Here is a 22,843-nt window from a genome sequence, read left to right on the forward strand (position 1 = left end):
AATTTCATCAGTTTTTAAATATACTGTTAAAATAACCTATCAGCTTTTAAAAATCTAGGTATAATTTCCACACACTAAAATACATACATTTTAAAGTGTTCAATTTGATGAAGTTTGACATGGTATATATCCACATAACAACGACCCAGAGCAAGACATAGAACAATTTATCAGTCTAGAGCCTCATCTAGTTTCCAGTCACCCCACAATTCTTGCCAGAGATAACTATTTTTTATTTATAATGCCACCTAATGGATTAGTTGTTTTCCTATTTATTTAAATGAAAGCACACAATATGTATTTTATATTGGGTTGTTTCCTCTCTGCATAATGTTTTTGAAATTTATCCACATCATTGGAGGTTTCAGAAGTTCATTACAGTTATTGTTTATAAAATAATTTATAAAAAAATATATCTACAATATTCCCTTTGATGGAGAAAATATAAAGAACTCTTATAAATAAATAACAAAAAGACAAATGACTCAAACGATTGTTATTATGAAGACTATTGATATGAAATTGTTGTGAACATTTTTTTTATTTTAACATATATTTTTATTCCTCTTGGGTAACTCTTAAGGAATAGACTGGCTAGATCACAGGGTAGATGCGTATAAGTTTTAAAGAACCTTCCAGACAGTTCTACAAAGTGGTTGTACCGTTTTATACATCCACCAATAAGTTAGAATTCCATTTGCTCTACAACACATAGTATTGTCTGTCTTTGTACTTTTAACTATTCTAGTGGGTGTGAAATGGTATTTTACTGTGATTTTAATCTGCATTTCCCTGTGTCTAATGGTGGTAAGCACTTTTTCATGTACCTGATGACCAACTGTATATCTTCTCTTGTGAGGTCTCCAAGTCATCTGTCATTTTTTTAGCAGGTTGTCTTTTTGTAATTGATTTGTAGGAGTTGTTTGTATTTTCAAGATTCAAGATCTTCATCAGATATACAATTTGAGATTAGCTTTTCCCAAAGATGGTTTGTCCTTTCATTTTATTACCAGTGTTTTTAGAAAGCATAACTTTTAAAATTTGATAACTTGCAAGATCTGACTGATATCCACCAGGGACTTCTCTAGTCTCAATCTCCAGCTATAGGGCATATTAGTCTAATTGCATTGTTTTGGATAATATCCAGGTAGGCTAAAAAGGAGGGTCAGGGATACTTAGGATTTTTAAAGTCTTTCTGGACTAGGTAAATTTTGTTGTCATTATTTAACCACAAGTCATCCTTCACTGAGTGTTCCATTACCCAGTGACCCTTTGTCCAACTTGTCTGGTTTCATAATCATCAATGTCTCTTACACTGTCATAGGTCTGAAGCTATAAGACCTTTCACTGCTACATATTTTCAAATCAATGAGCAGGAATTCTTATTTAATAAAAAAAAATGATAGAACTTGCAATGCTGCCGACTCAGAAAAGCTCCTTCTGACTTTCTCCAAAAGACTGAGACAGAGATGCTAGACAATAGAAACGTGGCAATGATACAGTTTTACCATAAAAAAGCTAAACCAAAGATCAGTCCCAAATCCATCCTGAACCATAGAACTCTCTCTGGGCTCCTAAAACAAAGCCAGGTAGGTATTAGACACTCAACACTTGGATGAGTGACGTAACCCTACAATTCCATGAGAAAATAAAAGGACAGGAGAAAATAAAACATCAGTCAAATGTGAAACAAGGTTTCTTACTGTCCCCTGCAAGATCGGGCCGCTGTGTTCCACGTGCCTCTCTGTTCTGTGATCAAGGTGTGGCAGTGGCCGGAGTGCTGGTGCCACCCGGCCGGGCAGGATTTGTCTTCCACCTCCTGAAAAACAGTTGTCTGTGTTCACATCATAGCAGTCTTTACAGTCTAGAGTCTGTTCTCAGCATAAGAGTCCTATGAGTCCCTTAACTTGAATAGTTTTTGTCACCAGGAAGGTCAGCCTTAATCCCAATTCTCCACCTTCTTACAGAAAACACTAGTAAAGTTAGCAAAAAACTTTTATACCTTTGATATTCTGATAATTAAACAAATGCTTCTTAAGTTATATTGATATAATTAATGTATTTTCTTTTTCTTAAATTCTAAAATTGTATTGATATAACGAACGCATTTTGTGATTTTGAAAACGTCACTTGGGCCACTTTTCCCTTTTCTCCTTTAAAATGTATAATAAGAGCAGGGAGCCGCAGCACGCGTTGACAGGGCCGCTGTGTTACAGGGCACACTGCAAGCCAAGTATTTGGCTGCTCAGCTGTGTCTCACCTTGGTTTGGGGGCTCCAAGCTCTCCAGGCAATCCCGTTGCACTTATACAGCTTTTGGAGGCTTTCATCGAAATGGAAGAGTCCCTCCAATTCCAGTGTGCAGTTCTTTGGAAATGAGGGCAGATGGCTCTATGGGAAGGAAAGGCAATTGAGATTTGACTTAACGCACGCTGATCGAATTCTTACGCCCTTTAGGTCCCCATGTGTGGAGTAGCGTTTGTGTTGAGTAAACTATCCCTGAGCTTGAAGGCTGTTTTACGGTCCAGGAAACAGCTCATTGCAAGGTGAATAGGAAGTGAAAAGATTTTCCTACCTGTCTGGGGAAGTGTGAGTTGGTTGTGGATTCCACCTTATCTGCTTGAGGCCTTTCTGCCACTTTGATTGTCTTTTGTGGCCGACTAATAACGGATACTTTGGTCTTCCTTCTGTGAGTTGGGGAGCTGTCATCCTCCAGGTGCAGGGAAATCATTCCATGATACTGAGGAAATCAATAAACAACAATAAAGACAAAACAGACAGCGAGGTAGCAAACAAAAACATTTGTTGTAAAAATGAGCAATTTGAAAATTGGATTTCAGAACAAATTTCAAACCAGGTGTTTAAGAGAAATTTACATACGACATAAAAAATGGATTCACTAACTATTTTGCACGCATAAATACAAGAAATTTAGCCATTCTCTCAGACTAAGCTTACATTATAGATGATGTCTGTTCCATTTCTATAAACAGAGGATGGATGAACCTGAAATCAACAGAGAACAAAATATGAACAAAATTAGCTGGAATAATAATTAGCAATAGGCTAAAACCTTTCCAGTAACATCTTATTAATGTCTGGTTTTTTATAAACATGATTCTCAAGATTTTTCATGTCTAAATCACTGGGATTTTAAAAATCACTGGACCTAATCACAACTTATCAATGTTGATTCATACATTCATAGCCCCAGTCAGGGAGAAAAGACATCCTTATTTTGTCAGTACATCCATAGTGCACACCAGTCCAAGAACACACACACACACACATGCACATACACACACACATGAGTGTGTGCCTGGTTAGACTGCTGTGCTAATAAGGTAAAAGCCATGGTTTCCACACCCAAGCAGATTGCTTAATCTCCTTCTATTCCACGGTAACTGGTCATTCCCTATCTGTCTTGATTTCAAAAGGTACCAAAGCTGAAATCATATGGATGAGTCAGTATATCTATCCCCTTAATTAGTACAGTCAATGAAGATGGATAGCATTATGATATTTGTATACAAAAGGCACTGCATGATTGTGCAAGGAACCATGGCACCCACTCACTATAAAAATCAAAACAGTTTCTTCTGTGTTTAGGAATATTCATTAATATCTTTTGACTCTTTTAATATGTACTCCATACATCAAATCCCAGGAGGTCCCCATCCTTACTGTTTTGCCATTCCCTTGGGTTCTAAGTTTCCTTCCATAAAGATATGTAGAATCAAAGCCCTGTGGGGTGTCTCCCCTGGTGACTGCTAGCCGGTTGGAAGACGGAAGAGGTCTTCTTTCCAGATGAAAGGAACCAGGAGTGGTGGGGGAGGAAGACCCTGGGGCCAGCGGGTGCCAAATGCCCTTCTTCCACGCGTTGTGCTCGTTTGGGGTGAAGGGAGATGAAGGATGGCACTGTCCTGGAGGCAGGCAAGATGGCAGGTCAGTTCATTCATTTTATACAAACAGATAAGTGATCACATTGACACAGCCCCTGGAGCAGCCTATCATGAAACTTAGACAGATGGTTTTCCCACCAGATGTTGCCTTTTTGCCATTTGCCAAAAACTCCTTCACTCTGAATCAGTTTCCATCCAGGAAAGCTATGCCATTCTGCACATCTACAGGGTGATTGTAAAATCATGGAATTGATTTCCCAAACCACAAATGAAAATCGTCGTGGTTTGAGAATCACACTTATACCCCAGCAGCCTCACTGCTGTCCCTATTACAGCGCTCTTCAACACGTCAGGTTCAGTCACTGCTCAAGTACCATCCTACAACGTGGCCCTCCTTTCCCCGGTCTCCTAGAGGTAGACACTGGAATTGCTTGAAGATATCAGTGAAATCAAGCAAGAATTACAAAAATTAGCATTCAACTGCTAGAGAGCAAAGATCCAATAAGTCTTAATGGAGCCACTTCTACTGGGAAACATTGCCAATTAGTATGAAAAGAATCTAAGCCCAGCACTCACACCTGGATATTTTATACTTCATGTGTAAAGTGTGTGCTTCATATATTTTATATACTTAATATAGCCAGAAAATTCTACTGGGGGGGGGGGAAGAAAGGTGGTGGGAAGAGGTGTTGTGGGAATATGAATATTACAGGAGAAAGGTGATAGTGTCTATTTTATGATAGGATGACAAAGGGAAGAGGAGACCATAGATTCCAAATCAGGAAAATATATGAACCATAGGCCATGACAGGTATAAAAGCAGCAGATTAAGAGCTAGCATGGTAACTGGACAGTTGTCAAATGCTAAACAGACAAATAAGAAGGTATTTGGCCAAAAAAAATTTTTTTAAATCAAAGCACCAAAAACTTTGGTGGGTCTTTGTTTTATTTAGTTCACAGGTTGTTTTTTAGCATACCATCCAGGACCCATTTGGCTCTGCAACCCAAGGTTATTCATTAATGTTCTCCAGCTGCTCCTGAATCCCCAGGCCAGCTGCACCTTTCACATCTATTTCTCTCCCATTCCTTCCTCTTTTAGACCTTTCCTGGTCACACTCCAGTGGGGGCTCAGATTTTAGGCACTAAGAGCTCTCTTTAACAGGGGAAGATAATTACAGCCCTACAAACTCCGAGGGAAAATAATTGTCGATAGATTCTCACCAACATTGTTTCCCCCTTGGTGAGAACAACAAACGGGTAGGAAAAAAAACTAACGACGGCCCTGACTTGTTGCTTTTCCGAAACGAGAGTTCTTAGCGGGAGGAAAACCGCATGAGGCAGAAAGCTGAATAAAGAGCCTGCATCACGACCGAGGTTGCTTTCTTGACAAGAAATTAAGCATTTTGACATGAAGGCGTTATCAAGCGCATTGGCTGTTGAAAGCAGGCGGCCGCCGCGCTAGGACTGCTTCTGATTTCAAGATGATCAAAAGAATACCTCCTTTTGAGTCCAAAATTTTCACCGCAGCTTTTGTCTTTGTGCCAAGCACGGCATTCACAGGGGAGTTCAGAATCACTTCAAAGGCCTCACCATCTTCCTCTAATCCGTCATAGGTAATTGCTATATTCCACATCTTAGTTGACATTCCTACAAGAAGTAAACATTTTAATTACTCTTTAATTGCTATTTCAATCACCTAGGTGTCAGAGAAATATATTAATTAACATGTCTGCAGCTAGAATGAGGTAGCCTGAGTGAGCTATTGTACTGCTACCAACTCGCTGAAGTCCTGCTGTTTCCCCAAATAATATTAAAAGACCACATTTGTTCCTGGACAATGATGATTTCATTTAAATGCAAACACTGTAACAAAAAAAAACAACCAAAAAAAAAGCACTGCATTTTGCAAGGGGTTGAACAAAAAAATGGTTAGTAGATGAGATCCAAGATTTAATTTTTTCCCGACCTGCCCCTTCTCTACTTAAGAATAAACAAGTACTGCAATCTTAAAAGCTTACCAGTTTCAAAACCCTTAAGATGTCGGTGCAGACAGTTATAAGTGATTATTGGATGGTACTTGGTGCTATTCATGGAACCCTTGACGTGATTGATTTCTAAAGACAGCTGCCTCCATCGGCTGCCCCGCTTCCTGAAATCTTTCTCGCCTGCAAATCCCCTTTCTGATGATGTCATACGCGGTAGTTTGATATCCTCCTAGAGAGAAGTTATGGGCTGGGAGTTCTAGAAATAGATGGAGCCAGTTTGCTTTTTCTTTTCTTTCTGTCTGCCTCTGTTGATGGAGTTTCAATCAAGCCTGGTTCACAGTAACTTTGTGAATTTAATACTGAACAGTTGTGATGTTTCCAACATATCCCCAGCCATCCTACCACCACCGCTAAGATGGGGCGCACAGCAGGCCCGAACCCCAGCACATTAAAGCCGGGGGAACTGCTGAGGCTGTGGGACCCTGACCAGGGTCCGTGACCTGGATCCCAGGGCAGACTCTGGAGTTTATTTAGAGGCAACGTGGTGGCCGCAAGAAAAGGAAGTTTAGTGAAGGAAAAAAGGCTCAAGTTGAAGGGGAAGAAAGATAATAAACTTATGGTTTAACCTTCCAGGACTAAGTTTTGAAACCTTTCCTCCCTCATTTACTCATTGGCTATTTCAGCGCTTTTATTCCCATACATTCATCTACACAAACAGTTACACATTCTCTTTCTAGCCTTCGGAAAATCTAAGTTCTTTTCTCCTTGCAGATTGTTTTCTATAGATTTATGCCTCTCGGTTGTGCCACCTACACGATGGCCTCCTTCTAGAAATCATGTCAATATAGATTTCGTGATCTAACCGAAGTCTCATCGATCCCCAACAGAATCCGATGGAGAGGTGAAACTGTTAACTTATACTACTCTTGGCTGCGCTTAAAGGGAAAAAAAATAAGTGTATTTGAAATAATTTTATTTTTTAAAAAATAGGCTGACAGCTCATTTGTTAAGCTTTCAGTATCAACTGAGTTCTTAAATCGATTGCTTTCATTATCTAAAAATAGAAGGTGAAGTATCTAATATAAAATATAAGTCCCACCAAAATGGATGGATAAATCAATCCATCAAAATATTTTATTTTGTATCTATCATGTGCTTACTTTTGCTTTAGATGCTTTGGAAAATACCAGAGGTATAACCTATGCAAGGCTGACAGAAAGATTTTAAAACCTCTCTGAAGAGACAAGATGTAAGTACAAGCAAAGTCAATTATTCAAGGCTATGTATGATTAGCTGTGAAAAGACACACAGTAGATGGTGAGTACTATATGCATGTGAGCTCCAGAGCTGGAAGGATTTGGAGGGAAGAAATTGGCAAACAACAGAAGCAAAGGCAGGAAGATAGCAGAGCAGTGGCCTTGCTCAGGGAAAGCTGAGCGGATCAACCGCGGGAATAGAGAGGCCACGGGGTGAGCAGGGGGCAATGAGGCCACAGTCGCAGCTTTGAGTCAGATTTCAGAGAGCCCGGGACACTAAAGAGGTGGCTGGATTCAGACCTTAAACCACAAGCAACAGGCAAGGCTCTTGAAAATGGATGTATTGAAAAAAGAAAGCTGGAAGTGATGTGGGAAGCTTTAGGGGCCCAGGCAGAGAGGCTAGAAGTTGGGAGACCAGGTGGCAACTACTCTAATGAAACTGGCATAAAGAAACGAGAGGCTGGACAACGAAGAAAACATATGAATACAAGATTTTTACTATTCAGAGAAACGTTTTGACTCTCAAAGCCCATTCAGTTAAGCATTATTCAAATAAAAATCCAATACAAAAACACTATTTCCAAGGCCCTCTTATTTTAACAATTTTTTTTCTTATGGAGTAGAACCAGATGGCTAGAGAAAACCTATTCCCTGTTTCATTTAAGTGCTTCTGATTTGTTTGCCTGCATTTCAACTCTGCTTCCATGCCGACCAGGTGTGTACATAGGACCAACTTTCTTAGGTTAATGAGATTGGAAGTAAGAACTGTCTTGTTTTTTTTTCTTTTTCCTTCCTTTCCCACTTTCAAGGTGAAAAGTATTTGTTAAATTACCCCGATTATAAGCAATTTCAGGAGGCTTGAACTGGCCCCCTGTTCCCATAAAACAAAAGGTGTGGAAGAGGAGAGAGAGGTGTCATTTTATGCAGACATACCCCGCTTTACAGAGTAGCTCCATTCCTGGCTATTTTCCTGCAAAGGCAGATTTCTCCATTGAAAGACATTTTCTCCATGTTTTTTAGTAAATGCCACCTGAGAGAGCTGATCCTTTGGAAAATATTTTGACTCTCAGGAATGATGAAGTCTCAATTAAGAATGCAGCAGACATTCCAAGAACACATATTTTAAAGGAAAACAATCACTTTATTACGAATATTTACACTTTGACTCACGATTAGTCACAAAAGCTGAATGCAGAGGAGTCAGGATTAGTTTTTGGTTTGGTACAATGGCTGCAAGGTGAGCTTACTTGAGTATAGCTCAGTGGCCTGAAAAATCAGCTTCTCTCCAGCTGCCTCCCAGGAACTCCGTAACCTTATCATATCCCACCGTCTTTGATTTCTCACTCTCTGTTTCGTCTCCAATTGTGGAAACTGCTGTTTTTAAAGAACACACAGATTGCTTGGGCCAAAGGGGTGGGTGAGAGGGTGGAGGTACCAGCCACAAAAGAGGCAAGAATTAACAAATGGGAGTTAATAAATATTTAGAGGACCTGTGCACATGGGAAACTTACAAATGCTCTAAAGTAAGCCTTTAGTTTATGAAACTGTTTCTGACTAATACGTTCTTAAACAATGAACATCCAAGTAAGTGTTGTTTCTTTTTAACTTGTAAGGTATGTTTATTTATTTCTTAACAAGTCTAAGTAAGCTCTAAAATCATGACTTTTTAGGGCCCCTAGAAGCCATCAGTATCTACTCAAAACAGCATATAAACTCTTCTGGATAAATGGGTATGTATCTTATCCAGCAGCAGCTCCAAGAAGTAGCTTTCTGAGAGTCCTCTAACTGTCATGCATTCTAGTTCCAAACAGAGCACCTAGTGGGCTGCTCAAATCTACTGAAAACCAAGATCACTTATAATCTTGTGACAAACAGGCCTCAGATAATAAAGATGATATGTGACAGAGACTCCCGGCTCTCAAAAAGTAGAAAGATTGGGACTGCCTTAACACTAAGAACGAAAGGGCATGCTGCAAATGCGCCACACCGGTTCATCTTAGGGCTGACCAGAACCTAAGAGCCTGCGGCAACCTGAATGGAAACATCCAGTACATAATGGGCATGTCTATTCTGTCAAAGTGTGGTCAGCCTACGAAACAAACTTTTGTAAGTTTCACAGGAAGGAGGCCAACAACAATACTTGGGTTGTTGCCATGTAAATTTAAATCTTATTGTGATAGGTTGAATTTTGTCACTCTAAAGTCCATATCTTGAAGTCCTAATTCCCAGTACCTCCGAATATGACCTTAATGGAAAATAAAGTCTTATAAAAAGGGGAAATTTGAGCAGAGACACAGATACAAGGAGAATGCCAGTAGAGACTTGAAGACAGCAGGAGCCAAGGAACGCCACAGACTCCAGCAAACCACTAGAGCACGGAAGAGAGGCACGGACCAGATTTTTTTCTCACAGTCTTCAAACCTTGATCTTGAACTCTGGCCTTCACAACTGTGAGACAATACATTTCTGCTTTAAGCTACCTGGTTTGTGATTCTTTGTTAGGGCAGTCCCCGCAAACAAATAGAGTCATCGAGCATCATGCTGCTTGTGATGAACTGCAGAAAGGCATTTATTTTCTATGTTTAACATTAAAATTGTCGATGGAGTGTTGATGGTATTTCAGCCGTTTTGTTTTGCCATAAACATTTTGTGTCAGTGGCAGACAATGGCAAGAGTTTGGACTTGATGATGAGTTCTCAGAGCACAGAACACCTCCTCTGCAGGAGACCGCAAAGCCACAAGGGTGGCTGCTTCTCAAGGCCTTTCCCATTTGCCCCCGGACAGGTGATCCAGAGCGGAGGGAAGGAGAGAGAACTGTGCAGAGCAGTGAGTGCTACCTGCCCCCACCAGCAGAAACCAGGGGGAGAAGGCAAGGCTCCAGCTCAGGGCTTTCCCCACCAATGTGGCATCTTTCAACTGAAAGTCCCCATCTTCTTGTTCTACCTGCTCAGAATTCTGGGAAATCTTCCAGGATTTTCTTTAGCTAGAACAATGGCTCATCCTTTGGGCCCCAATGTACTACTGGGGTGTTGTTTTCATGTTTGTACTTCCCAAATTATAGAACATCCTTGAGAGCAGGCACCCTATTTTGTATTCCCTTCTGCACCTAGCAAAAATTTTTTCACAGATTGAAAGCAAAATATGTGCTATCTAATTAAACAACAATTTCCCTGGAATATCCTCATAACAACCTATTCCAATAGAAATAATTTAGAAATGACCTTTAGGAATCCACGTGAATATAACATTCTGAAAATTTCCATCAAGATATGAGGCAATTAAATTATTTCAGCTTTAATTAATCTTTAAAATGACATTTTTTCTGTATTTTTGGATGTTTGCTTTGATATTTGATATTTCTTATTTGTTACAATCTCATTTTTTTTAAAAAAAGTATTGATCTTTAGAGAGAGAGAAACATTAATGTGAGAGCACAACATCGATGGGCTGCCTCCTACATGCCCCCACCCAGGGGACTGAACCCAAAACCTGGGCATGTGCCCTGACCGGGAATCGAACTGACAACCTTTCAGTACACGGGATGACGCCCAACCAACTGAGCCACAACGGCCAGGGCTGTTATGATCTCATTTTAAATAAATACTCACTTGTAATAAAATAAAATATGAGGGACAAAACCCCAAGTCCAAATTGATCTCTCTTGGAGTAGGTGATACGGTTCCCTAAGGAGTTTCTGGTTGGGTGCATAATGTCCTATATTCTGGGTAAGTTGCATAATGTCCCATATTCTCCCAAATCTCCAGACTTCCTTACAAAAACATGAAATAAACTGTAGACACAAAACGTACCTGGGTCAAACTGAATCAATTTAGATGGAGTAATCGTAAAATCTTTTCCAACTGTAGCTGACACTTGGTTGACCTTAAAAGGAAATAAATGTCATTTTTTAATAAAAATAAATATTCTATAATAGAAAAACCTCTAGTCTAGTCTCATACTAGACTAAACTATGTTTTTAACATAACGTGTTTTTTATTATAATAAACCATTTTTGATCCAAGCTACATGGATCTTCCTTAAAGTTAACTTTCTTCTAAACTAATATCAATGAAAGTAAAATTATTTTTTGCTTCTTTATAAATGATTCCATTATTCGAGAAAGTAACATGAATTTTAAACAATCTTTTTCTCTTTGTTATGAGTAGGATTTTATTTTATTACCTTCCCTTTAACCCAACCTTATTTTAAAATAATGCCTCAGAGGAAAGAGAGGGGAAGGAGTGAAGCGGGGAAGAAATGTAGGTGCTCCTGACAACCTGTGTGCTGATTGCGCAGCCAGCTCTGAGATCTCCTGCGAGCTCCAGGGCCCTGAAAGCCTTCAGACTAGATGAATTAAAGCAAGTCTGCTCCGTGTTCCTGTCGGAATGAAGCCATCCCTCTTCACAGACATGAATGAGGACTGTGTGGGGATGACAGACCTGGGGAACAACCCCAGAAAGGCAATCCACGCCCAGAACCAAGAGGCTCTACCAAGTCAGTTGCAAAAGAACACAAAAATTGCTCTAATTTAAAGAGACTATTGACTGATCCCATGTTCCCCATTCCTAGGGCTAAAAACCTAGGGCTCTAAAGTTATGGCCTTAACTTCCCCCAGAGGGAGCCTAAATATGTACATGTTAAGAATGGCATCCTTGGCTGAAAAAGAGGTCACTGGATGGGAACCCCGTGGAAAGCACAGGCAGGCAGCTGCTGTATTTTTGCATTTTTTAGATGTTTAAGATGGTCAGGAAAGTGGGTTACTATATTTCTTTACTTTCTTACAAAGAAATAAAATGCGCAATTAAAAACTCTAGAATTCTTATTTCTATGGCCTCAGACATTATCTCTGTTTCTAATCAAAGGCCCTACCGTCTGCCGATGGGTCTGCCCTGGAAACACTGTGCTCAGGAAGGGTCTGACCTCCTACAATCCATTTGCTCTCTGCCTGCAGTGCCAAGGCTGCTCCCGAAGAGTCTTTCATTGTGGAGAGGCAGCCCATTGTACACCTGCACGCACCATATGCCAGGAGTTACATATCCCCGCATGGTTCTCGCATGTGCAATTACCTAGTATTTACCACCACTGAGTTTACAGAATCCTACGTGGGAAAAGGAATGGTCTGAGGCAAGGTGGTTGGAGAAATCAGCCCAGTGAGGATGCACGATTTGTTCCCAGGGCAAACAACCTGGGAAAGGGCTTTCTCCTTCTCGGCTCCTGGTCAAGCCAGGAAGCTCTGGGGTGGAGCAGCCGGCCGTGTGCTGTGGACAGAGTCGTCCCTGACGGTCTCGGCTGCGTCTGATGGAGGCCTGTGCGCTTGGCTGGCAGGTTCACGGTGTGCATGCAGCTTAAGCAGACAAAAGGTTCCATGTCATACCATGTATGTTCTTCCTACCTGGCAAGGTGAGTGGTGGTGTAGCCCAAAACTCCAGACTCAAGCATCTGGTGCTTTCTAAGCAGGACCAGAGGGCTATTAGAAAACCACCCAGGCAGATTCCTTCTTTCCCTAAACAATCTGCCGGGGAATTACAGGGCATGCCGCGCTGTCTGATGCTTTTACAACAGTAAAGCACCCACGGACCTGGGGCAAAGAGCCTATGCCCACGGCAAAGATAAATGTGGTAGAATTTAGGTGCACAAGGTTCTGAGGGTGATTTGAATTTATTATTGTAACTGAGACTTAACTGAGATGCCGTTTTTCCCAGAAGCTAATACCAGAGTCCCTTTCATTAGGCTGAAGAGGGGGTCTTAAGGCGATTTGCTGTCATTAGTGTGTAAAAGCTTCTCATGCTTTCCCTCTCCTGAAGTGCCATTGAGATAGCAGCTCCTAAAGCATCCTTCAATTCTAGAAGCCATAGGCTGTCTCCAGGTCTATGTCAATAGAAGGGAATAGCAAGTTGACAAATCCCAAAATGATTACTGAAAATTCCTTATATTTCAGGGCACCTGTATTGAAATATGCTCTCTTATTTTTGTACATAAGGCTTGGGGACTCTTATGATAGGTTTTTCCCCTGATTTTCCTTCCCTGCTGAAACCAGAGGAAGTAATCCTGGTGCACGCTCAGAGAAAGCCATTTGGGGACTGATAGTCGCTCTGGGTACCTTTCTGTGAGGTCACAGGATGTCTTGCCTACAAACATTTCTTTCCAAAGCAGAGTGTGGCCCAGGTTCACCAGGTTGTATATATCTCCCAGTGAAATCAAACTTCAAGACTTAATAACCAGATTTACAAACTAAAAATGAGTTAAAAATATCATCTCTAGGAGCTAATGAAGCTAGATAAAGGGTGGAAGGGCAAGGAGATTCTATACCTAGAACCTCCAGAATAGTGTGACTCTCCCACAATTTAAAATTTCCTTGCTTACTCTGATCTTCTCTAAGAAAATAATCAGAGGCACCAACCAGCAACCCCAGTTTTAGCTTAAGAGTTTACATTTTAGAGCTGTTACCTTTACACTCACAAAGGCTGAGTCCATGGAATAGCCCCTCCTGGTGATTTCCAAGGGCAACACGCCCACGTTCTCGCAGACCTCATATTCAGTCTGTGTCCACTCAATATGAGACCACTTCAGTTCCAAACTGTGCACAAAAGAAAAAGGAAAGGGAAAATCGTTAGACATGTATATACATGTCCATAGGGGTCCTGGGCTGGGTAGGAGACGAAACCAGTGGTGCACATCCTGGTGATGGAGGTGGTCCACCAACCCGCATCAGTGCTGGAAATCTTACACTTGTTTGCTGCGTTTTAGTTCACAAAGAACTCTTACTAACATCTCATTTAACACAACAACACCATGAGGTAGACAGAGAAATTATTAGAACTCTATTTTACAAATGCAGAAACCAAGGTTAAAAGACTGTTGGAATTCCCACAGTTATTAATGACAAAAAAAAAAGGTATTTAAACTGGAGTGTTCTGAAGGGAAAGGAGCCAGCAGTTGTGAAGTTCAAGGAGACACTCACTTTTGGAAAGGACATAACTGAAGTTCATGACTCTTGCATTTGAGCTAGAGCAGAAAAATACAATTTTATCTTTTCCTAAAGTATTTCCCCTTTTCAGGTTAGAAAACTTAAGATGTTACACCCAAATATTTCTCCCCAAACATGTTGTTACTTTTTTTTTTTTACCCCCTGTAACCTTCAGCAATATACAAGACACAAGCAGTCTTCACTATGATGCTTTAACACACTTCCATTGCTTGTCTCATTCATTTCCCTTTCATCTACATTTACAAAACCCATGGCAGTTGCCTTACTGTATTTTCAAACAGGCCAACTGGATTCAGGCTCTTTCCTCCAGGTTTAAATTTTTTTTAATAATTTTTTTCTTACAGAACTAGAAATTCTGGGTGCCACCATGTGGATGGAGCATGGAGTTCTCAAATCGCACAGGGCTCTCTAGGCTTTCCTGGGGACCATTCTTATTAGAGAATAAGTTTATACTCTAACAACCACTTTATGTCCTCATACCAATCATGCGTCACAGTCACATCCTATATATTAAGTTCCCTAGCAAAATAAACTCACTAGCTCTGTCTCCTACTTCAGGGACCATGGACCAGTGGGACAGGTGAGGAAGCAAGGAATTATTGCAGAGATTGATGAATTTCTATGAACACTGATATTTTGTTTATCAGTAGATATGAAATTCATTGTTACTGGCATGCTGGGCTTCATCAAATTCTGACATAAAAGCAGGATCCTTACATTAAATAATATTGCAAACTTCATGGGTCTTTAATATACCTGAATTCAAATCTGGCATGAAACCGATCAAGAAATAAAGAATTAAATGACTATGTTTTAAAGTACAAGATAGCAAGCAACATGGATATTGTAAATGCCAATAGAGATAACATCCTATTATTATTATTCTAATTAATTGTTATTTTAAATAACATGTAGCAAAGGATCCAGGCTAAAGGATAAAGGAAAAATTCAGCAAAAGAGGTTGGGGGAAAAGACAAAAACATGAAAGAGGAAAGACAGGAGAGCAATGGGAACATGTAAAATAGAAAATGGGGAAGAATTTCAGCTAAGTCTCCGTACGGTTCAAATGAGGTTCCATGTCCAGTCTCCTGAGAACTTGTCCGTTGTTAACGCTAACCATGTCGAGCAAAAATGCATCATTGTCACTGTGCAGGTCCAGAGGACCTCAAGGCCCACGCTAAATGCAGTTTGATTGCTGGCCTAGATCAATAAAGGGGCTATGCGGAGTGCTGCTCAGCTTCAAAGCATAAAGGGTCTTGGCATCTGGGACATGCCTGCATTTCCCTGATGCCCATTAGAATACTGCATAATGCTTAGATGTTCAGGTTGTCGTTACACAATGTTCTATTTTATTTTCTTGAAACTACTCACTACAAATAATAAAGATCTATTGAAAAGCCATAAAATTCAAGCCAGGCTATATATTTTCCAGAAAAATATTTAAGTTGCCAAACACTTATATACCTACAGGAAATATGCAACACGTGTTTTGAATGTTTTTTGGCTTTTTGCAGTGCTGCATCTGAGAAGATCTCTCTACGCTGAGACTGTGGTTGCTTAAACTCTGCACAAACACCTGGAGGGAAAGTAAGAGGTGTAGTCACTCGCTTGGGAATTCCCCCCGCTGGAAGCCACACAGCTGCGGGTTGACACCAAGCAGGCAGCCAGATGCAGGAGCCCAGGAGAGACTGGGAAAGCGCTGGATGTGTAGGTGTCATGGAGACAAGGGTTGGTTCAAACCTACACATTTTAATGATCCCTCCCTTCCACTATTACTATTGAGTAAAGCTCATTCTAAGGTCAGAAATGAACTTTTCGGACACACTTACGCAAAACCCATACAGGAATCATTTCAAGTCCTTCAGCCCCTAGGTCAGGGTTTCTGAACCCCAACACCATTTGGGACCTGACAATTCTTTGTTGAGAGGGCTGTCCTGGGCACTGTAAGATGTTTAGCAGCATCCCTGCCTCTACTCACCACTCTCCTTCAGTCACAACAATCAAAACTCTTTCCAGACATTTCCAAATGTCCCATGGGGGGAAGTCATCCCCAGTTGAGAAATACTTCACTAAATGATTTGGGGGCACTCATCACAATAGAAAATTTGGTTGGATGTGAAAACTAAAATTTGGTTCCCCAAACCACTGTCGTGAACGGAAGACATAGGATGAAGTAGTGGAAATTAAACTGGAGTGGAAGTCATGAGGCTCTGTCACTCACTGACACTAAGTCAGGTATAACAAAAGCTGTTTAAACACTCGATTTAAAATAGCAATCCACCCCCAAAGTCCAGCATCTGTGATTCCCCTTATCCCAATCAACTTTTTCATTTTCCAAAGTATGTATCACATACATTTTTAAATACTGTTCAATTACCTTAGATATACTATGTTATGCTCCAAGTAAAAAGGGGTCTTGTTCACTGAGGTATTTCCAAGTACCCAGTAGAGTGAGTAGGATATAGTAAGTGTTCAATAAATACTTGTTAAATGAATCTTCTTTAGCCCACTAAGCTACGTTGAGTACCAAAACTTTTTTTCTCTACAGCCCTATTAACACCAGATTACTCACAATTTTTAAAAAAATGCTAGGCTAGGATGATCCTCATATGTTCTTTCTAGCCCTGACTTATTCTGGATTCTTTGGCTATCATTGGCTATCAAGAGAGAGAGATGGCATTGATAAGAAAGCATTCTACCATGCATCATGATTTCTTAACATGCATATATGCTATTTCCTAAATTGTGTGCATGGTTCTCAACATTCAGCAGATATCTAGAGACAGCTTGGATTATTCCACAGGAGGAGGGTAATACTGGGATACTATTAAACATCCTCAATGCACAGGACACCCACCCTACCCACATCCCATGACAAAGAATTATCTGGCCCAAAATGTCAATAGTGTTGAGGTAGAGTCATAAATATATACTTTCTAATATTTTATTCTCCACGTCCTTGATTTATTTATATGTAGAAACATTAAACTTAAAGAAACATTTATGATTAAAACTCCAGTTTGGGATTTGGGACATTAATCTGGGTTAATAAGAGTGTGTGAAAAAGGTACTTAGCCACTCCTATGCCTCAGTTTCCTCACATCCCTAAGTGTAATAATCATGAGTCTGTACTTCAAAGGAGTTAAATGAACCTTAATGAACACCCATTAAGTATCTTGAGCTTCTCAGTGAAAGGTTTTACAGAAGCTAAAATTGTGATTAAATTATTCTTATAACTAGATCTTCATCTATAATCAAGTAGCATATGACTTAAGAAAATTGAGATGTTAAAAAATATTTTTCCAAGTAGTCAATCTAAGATTTATCAATTCAAAGAGGATGCTATTAAACTCCATAATCTAATGCTACGAACACCTGTGTTTTCCTTTTAGTCTTTCTCTCATGATAATGGGGAAACAGTGTTTAGCCAGGAGGCAGCAGAGTGAGACCCAAATAAGTGCTTTGGAGTCAGACACATCTTGCAACCACTTATTAGTGTGTGATTACGGTCAGTTACTCAGTCTCTCTAGGCCTCGGCTTTCATTATCTTTACAATGAGGAGAATTATACTGACGTCAAATGATGAAAATTAAAATTTGTTAATATGTAGAAAGCACCTGTACACAGTGGGTGCTTAATAAGTGCTATTTCCCTTTCCTTCCTCTGTGCTCTCCTAGATCAAGTTTGGAAATGAATACTTTAACTTCTGGCTTGCAGGTAAGATGAAAGCTTTACCTGGCCAATTGTTCCCACCTCTTCCCCTGCAAGGTGTTTCATAAAAGCTGCTAAACCACAGCAAAGTTCACCTATTAGACATTCCTTCTCTTGATCATTTCTTTTGTCCCTTCTCTTTTAAGGCCAAGAATGAATGATAGACCAGCTAGGCTGAGGGTAGCCGGAGGGAGGAGAGGAATCGGGTGCTTGGAGTCATGCAGCAGCTGGGGATGCAGCCTCTGAGTGATAAAGAACCTCGGTGGGTCAGCTTTTCTTTTGAAGTTCACTCTTTTGTCAGTGCGCTCAAGAAAGAGGTCAACATAGAAGATGTATGAAGAAACTGGTCTAAGTTGGCTACATTCTACAGTCTGCAGAGGTGTTTTGGATGAATGATGTGGGCCCTGTGTAGTTTAGTTTGAGAATTCTGAAGATCATCTTGAGGTTCAAGTTGGACTAGAGAACAGACTTGAGCTTGTGAGTGAGTGACATCAAGGCGAGAGCCACCAAGGTGAGTAAGATGAGGGTGCGCTTTGAGGTCAGGAGATCAGGGCTCACTCTCAGCTCTGCCACTCATCCACTTAAGTGACTTCAGGCCAATTACTTAAATGCTTTGAGCCTGATTTCCTTATAACCCTCAGAGGATTGTGCTTTGTAGATTAAATTAGACAACATATGTGAAAGTACCTAGCACAGTACCTGAAATTTAGGCATTGAGCCACGTCTAAATCTTTATGCAAATCTCCATGGATTTCAGTGTTATAAAATAATTTCTATTCATGATAAAATGCCTCCCAAATGTATTCCATGAAAAACTTGTTCCATGAGCTATTGTGGGGGGTGGGGGAGGTAAAAGGATGGAGAGGTGGTTCTACAGTCAAATCAAGTTCAGATGTGCTACAGACTATATTCCTCCCTGAGGGAGCCCCAATCCATGCAAGCATCTCTGATTCTGGGATGTGATGCAGTTCAACAGCACACAAGCTAGTTAGCTAGTAACAACTTGATTAGTTTAGCCTAAATCAGCTTTCCGAACACCCTTTTTAATGGAACATTCATTGACCATTCAGGAATGGTATTCCATAGAAATGCTGCAAGAGCGAAAACTTACTAGCAATCAATATTCTGGGACTTTCCCACTGAACATAGGACCTTCTCATTTTTTAAAATAGGCCCCCTTCTGCTCCAGATTGCACCCATCAGTCCCTTTAGCTTTATTACAGAAGGTTTTCACTCCTCAACTAAGCAGAATATTAATCTATTTATCCTGTCTAAGCCAAAGGACACAAAGTGGTATAGCATTTAGCTTATTGATTAATGAGCATATTGATTGTTCACTTTGTGAATCATCCCAGCATCAATTTCTAATTAGAGCTGGGCTTTAGCTGGCCACCCAATGTCTCTGGAATACTTCTTCAAATAATCTTTGCACCCACACGAATGAACAACAATAGTAATCACTACCACAAGTTAAACTTGTTAAGGACTTCAAATATACAAGATACTTTCAAATATTTTAAGCATTTGTTTCTCTAAACAAATTTTGGTATTGCCCCCATTTGACAGATGAAATGAGTAAGGCCTGAACAATCGCCCAAGTCAATGGCAGACTCAAAGCCCAAACCCTGTTCTTTGGCTCTAAATCAGTGGTTTATTGTTTATTATCTATACTAATTCCTGGTGTGTTAGACACAGAGTGCATGCTAGTATTAATACCTATAATTTACATTTAAAAAAATAACTAAAACTTAAGGTCCTTGAAGAGTAAGTATTGCTTTTTCTTGTTGCCTGGGTGGCCAATAACTGGAGTGAAAGAAGGGAGATAAGCCTGCAGCTCCCTTCCCTTAGGCCAGTTAGCATACGTTGGTAAGAGTGGGCAAGAAGTTCTTTCATGCAGTGAGGAAAACCATGGACTCTAGAGCCATACTTCCTGGGCCTGAATCCCAGCTCCTTCGCTAATTAGCTACATAAGCTTGGAAAAATCACATCTTATTTTTGTGCTTCAGTTTTCTCACGTGTAAATTCTGTATTATGATGGTACCTAATGCATAGGTGATTGTGATGATTAAATGAAGGGTGATGAAATAGAGAAGAAGACAATTATATTGCAAATGCCTGTGATTTATATTGTATGTGTAACTAGGTTCTTGCTGGCTGTCTTGGGAAGACAACCCACTACTGATAAGACTGTTTCTTACTGGAAAATGTGCTTCTTGTTCCAAAAACATCTAATAAATGAGGCTGGAGACAATTACACCATTCAGAAGTTATGGACATAAATGCTGAGTAATTTCTACCTCTCCTTGCCCATTCTAAAGAAAACAACTTAATATACATCAGAATCAAATTTAAATTATATTTGGATTAGCCCTTGGTAGGCATCATTTTGTTCCATTGGTTCCAATTATTTTAAGCTGAATTTGAAATATCTTCAGCATAGGTATATAAAAATTAATATGCAACACAAGCAGAAGCCTATTTAAAACAGCTTCCATTAAGGTTATAATTTCTTCCATGACTCTCCTATAAATCTGGGGATTATTTAAAAACATAAATCATCTTCAAAAGCAATGTCCTTTGTAACGATGAAGAATAAAATGGGCATGTAAATACTAATGCTGGGGGGGGCGGATCTCCTATCAGCTATGCTGTGTTCACACATGCAGGACCAGCAGTAGCAAGTCTGATCAGCACTCTAATATTTTTCAGTTGGACTATTAAAAAGCACGCGAAGTCAATTTATTGATGTTTTTGGAGCAGGATTTTTTTTTTAAAACATTTTCTTGAGTTGGAAGATGTTTGATTGAAATTGCAAGTAGTTAATATATTTTCTATAAAGGAAACCCTGAGGAATCATTTCTCTTAGGCAAGAGCAGTTTAATGGGTGGTGGTGACCTGTTTTAATTTTATAACTTCATGATTATATCTAAACGTCAAGGGCGAGGCCTTCCTTGTTCATATCTACTTACCAGTTTCTAATACTGTGCACCTGGCATATAGCAGCCACTCAATAAAAATCTCTGAGGTTAATAAACCCGAGCCAGATACTATACGTTATCAGGGCAAGGCAGGCGGAACCCTGGGAATGTGTTTTGTTACGAGGATGCCAGCTTTTCTAACAATGGCTACAGAGCCCTCTGCCGGTGCTTGTTGGGAACTACAACCAGGATCAGAAAAAAAAAAACAAGCATGAAGAGAACAGAGGCAAGTCTCTCGGTTTTTTCTTCCCTTGTCCCTATCCTGTCATAAAAATCCCATCAAGAGGCTGTACTCACTCACGATGTGTAATTTTACTAGTATATGGTTAATACCAATTTTTCTTAGAGGTGACTGGGGAAGGGTATCAAATTTTAAAAGAAAGGAAAACACAGCAGAACAAGAACGGGACTGTAACACACCTTTCTACAGCCACCCGATAACTGCTCAATTATTCAAAGTCTACCTCCCAGAAGCGTCTAGAGCACGGACGGACCCAGGGAGTGAAATTACTGTGGTCTGCTAACCTTGTTAATGTTGAGGATTGACTCCTGTTTTTCTGAGGGCGGCACACATTATACATCTAAGTGTCACTCACTGCGGCCAAGCCCGCTTTCCTCTTACACTGCCTTCACCTTGCCTACGAGAGGCTTATTAACTTGTAAGGCAGACTCCAGCCATCTGTTTTGGTTTGGTTGGTTTTCTGGAGGGGAAGAGCTGTTTTGCTAACCCCTCCTGTCTGGTCGTTCTTGCTGCTCTGCGCGCTTTAGACTCTCGCTGCTAACACGGTCCTAGAGTGACCTCTGGCTGCACGATTCGTACATGAGCCTGCAGGCTCGGTCCTGATGCTCGGGCATTGTCCAGGCGGAACCCTCTGCGCCTGGGAAAGTGAATGCATTTATGTGCATAAACTGAACCACCCAGCACCACACGACTCAACTTTCTAATGTTTAATACTCTGTATTAAATACTGCAGAGTGTTTAAATGCTCTGTAGAGCTACTGGCTTTTCCCATGATCAAGCTGTAATAGAATAATGGCTCTCCAAAATACACTCCGTGAGCTTGTGAAACGGTCTATTAATTTACCCTGTTAGATTCTGTTTGCAAAACAACATTTCACTCTCCTAATCAGACACATTCTGGACATTCTATGCAGGACTACTGAATAAGCAAAAGAATTTACATTTCAGGAGTGGCAGAGTTCCCCGTGGGGTCCATGATTTGAAACTCCATGGTATCTGAATTAAATTCCAAAGATGGGTTTATGACGTAAAGAATGGTCTTACTGTTTAAGTCCTTTTGGCTAAATTTCTCATGAATAAATTCACCTACAGAAAAAGAGATAAATGACTTTAGTGGGTAAGCAAACAAAATAGTAAATAAAAGCTGATAAAGTTGCATGGCTATTTTATTTTAAATATCAGCTTTAAAAATCTCTAAGTATATTTTTTAAAGAAATTAACATTATTGCAACTGTCTTAAAAATCATATGCAATGAACTTAAATTAGTCTTAAAGTTTATTCTGTCTCAGAAATATTGTGCCTTAAAGAAAATATAAAACTAGAGGGAGAGTAGAAAGACACAGTAATAAAATCTGTAATTCTGTGCTGTTCTCTAGTGATATATTTTGATCACTATCTTCAGAAAACAGAAGTAATATACAATCTAGAGAAACCATTATACAAAAAAACCCCAGAATTTCAAAAATAAACTGACATCATTTAGAATTTATGATAGAAAAATATTAGTCACAAATATGAATTTGGCCCTGACACCAAGTGTTCCTCTGAATATATTACAGTCTGGCTGTTGTGGGGTTGTTTTTTTTTAAAGTAAACAACAACAGTATATAAGGAAATAATGTATTAGTATTTGGTTCTCCCAGTCAAGATGAATTTGGGAAGGCTCAGCTTCAAACTCTCTTTTGCACCAATATTGATTTAGAAACTGCATCTATCAGTAAGTCCTGGGGAGTGTTTACCAAATGGGCCTGCACTTAATTAAATTACTTTCTAGCATTGCCAG

General features: G+C 40.0%; 1 protein-coding gene across 3 annotated transcripts in view; it reads right to left on the minus strand.

Annotated features, from left to right (window-relative positions):
- FREM1 (FRAS1 related extracellular matrix 1) overlaps positions 1–22,843 on the minus strand; it is a 140,600-nt gene that overhangs the window by 12,062 nt on the left and 105,695 nt on the right. For all 3 annotated transcript variants that reach the window (XM_081150887.1, XM_081150888.1, XM_081150889.1), the window contains 9 exons: positions 22,001–22,145; positions 13,589–13,718; positions 10,951–11,023; positions 5,398–5,547; positions 3,683–3,921; positions 2,957–3,004; positions 2,574–2,738; positions 2,261–2,389; positions 1,704–1,819 (listed from right to left, as the gene is read on the minus strand). In XM_081150887.1, the coding sequence (XP_081007013.1) occupies positions 1,704–1,819; positions 2,261–2,389; positions 2,574–2,738; positions 2,957–3,004; positions 3,683–3,921; positions 5,398–5,547; positions 10,951–11,023; positions 13,589–13,718; positions 22,001–22,145 (1,195 nt within the window). The remainder of the gene's footprint in view (positions 1–1,703; positions 1,820–2,260; positions 2,390–2,573; positions 2,739–2,956; positions 3,005–3,682; positions 3,922–5,397; positions 5,548–10,950; positions 11,024–13,588; positions 13,719–22,000; positions 22,146–22,843) is intronic.

This window comes from Miniopterus schreibersii (genome assembly GCF_964146895.1).
Source record: "Miniopterus schreibersii genome assembly, chromosome: 11".
Taxonomy (NCBI): Eukaryota; Metazoa; Chordata; class Mammalia; order Chiroptera; family Miniopteridae; genus Miniopterus; species Miniopterus schreibersii.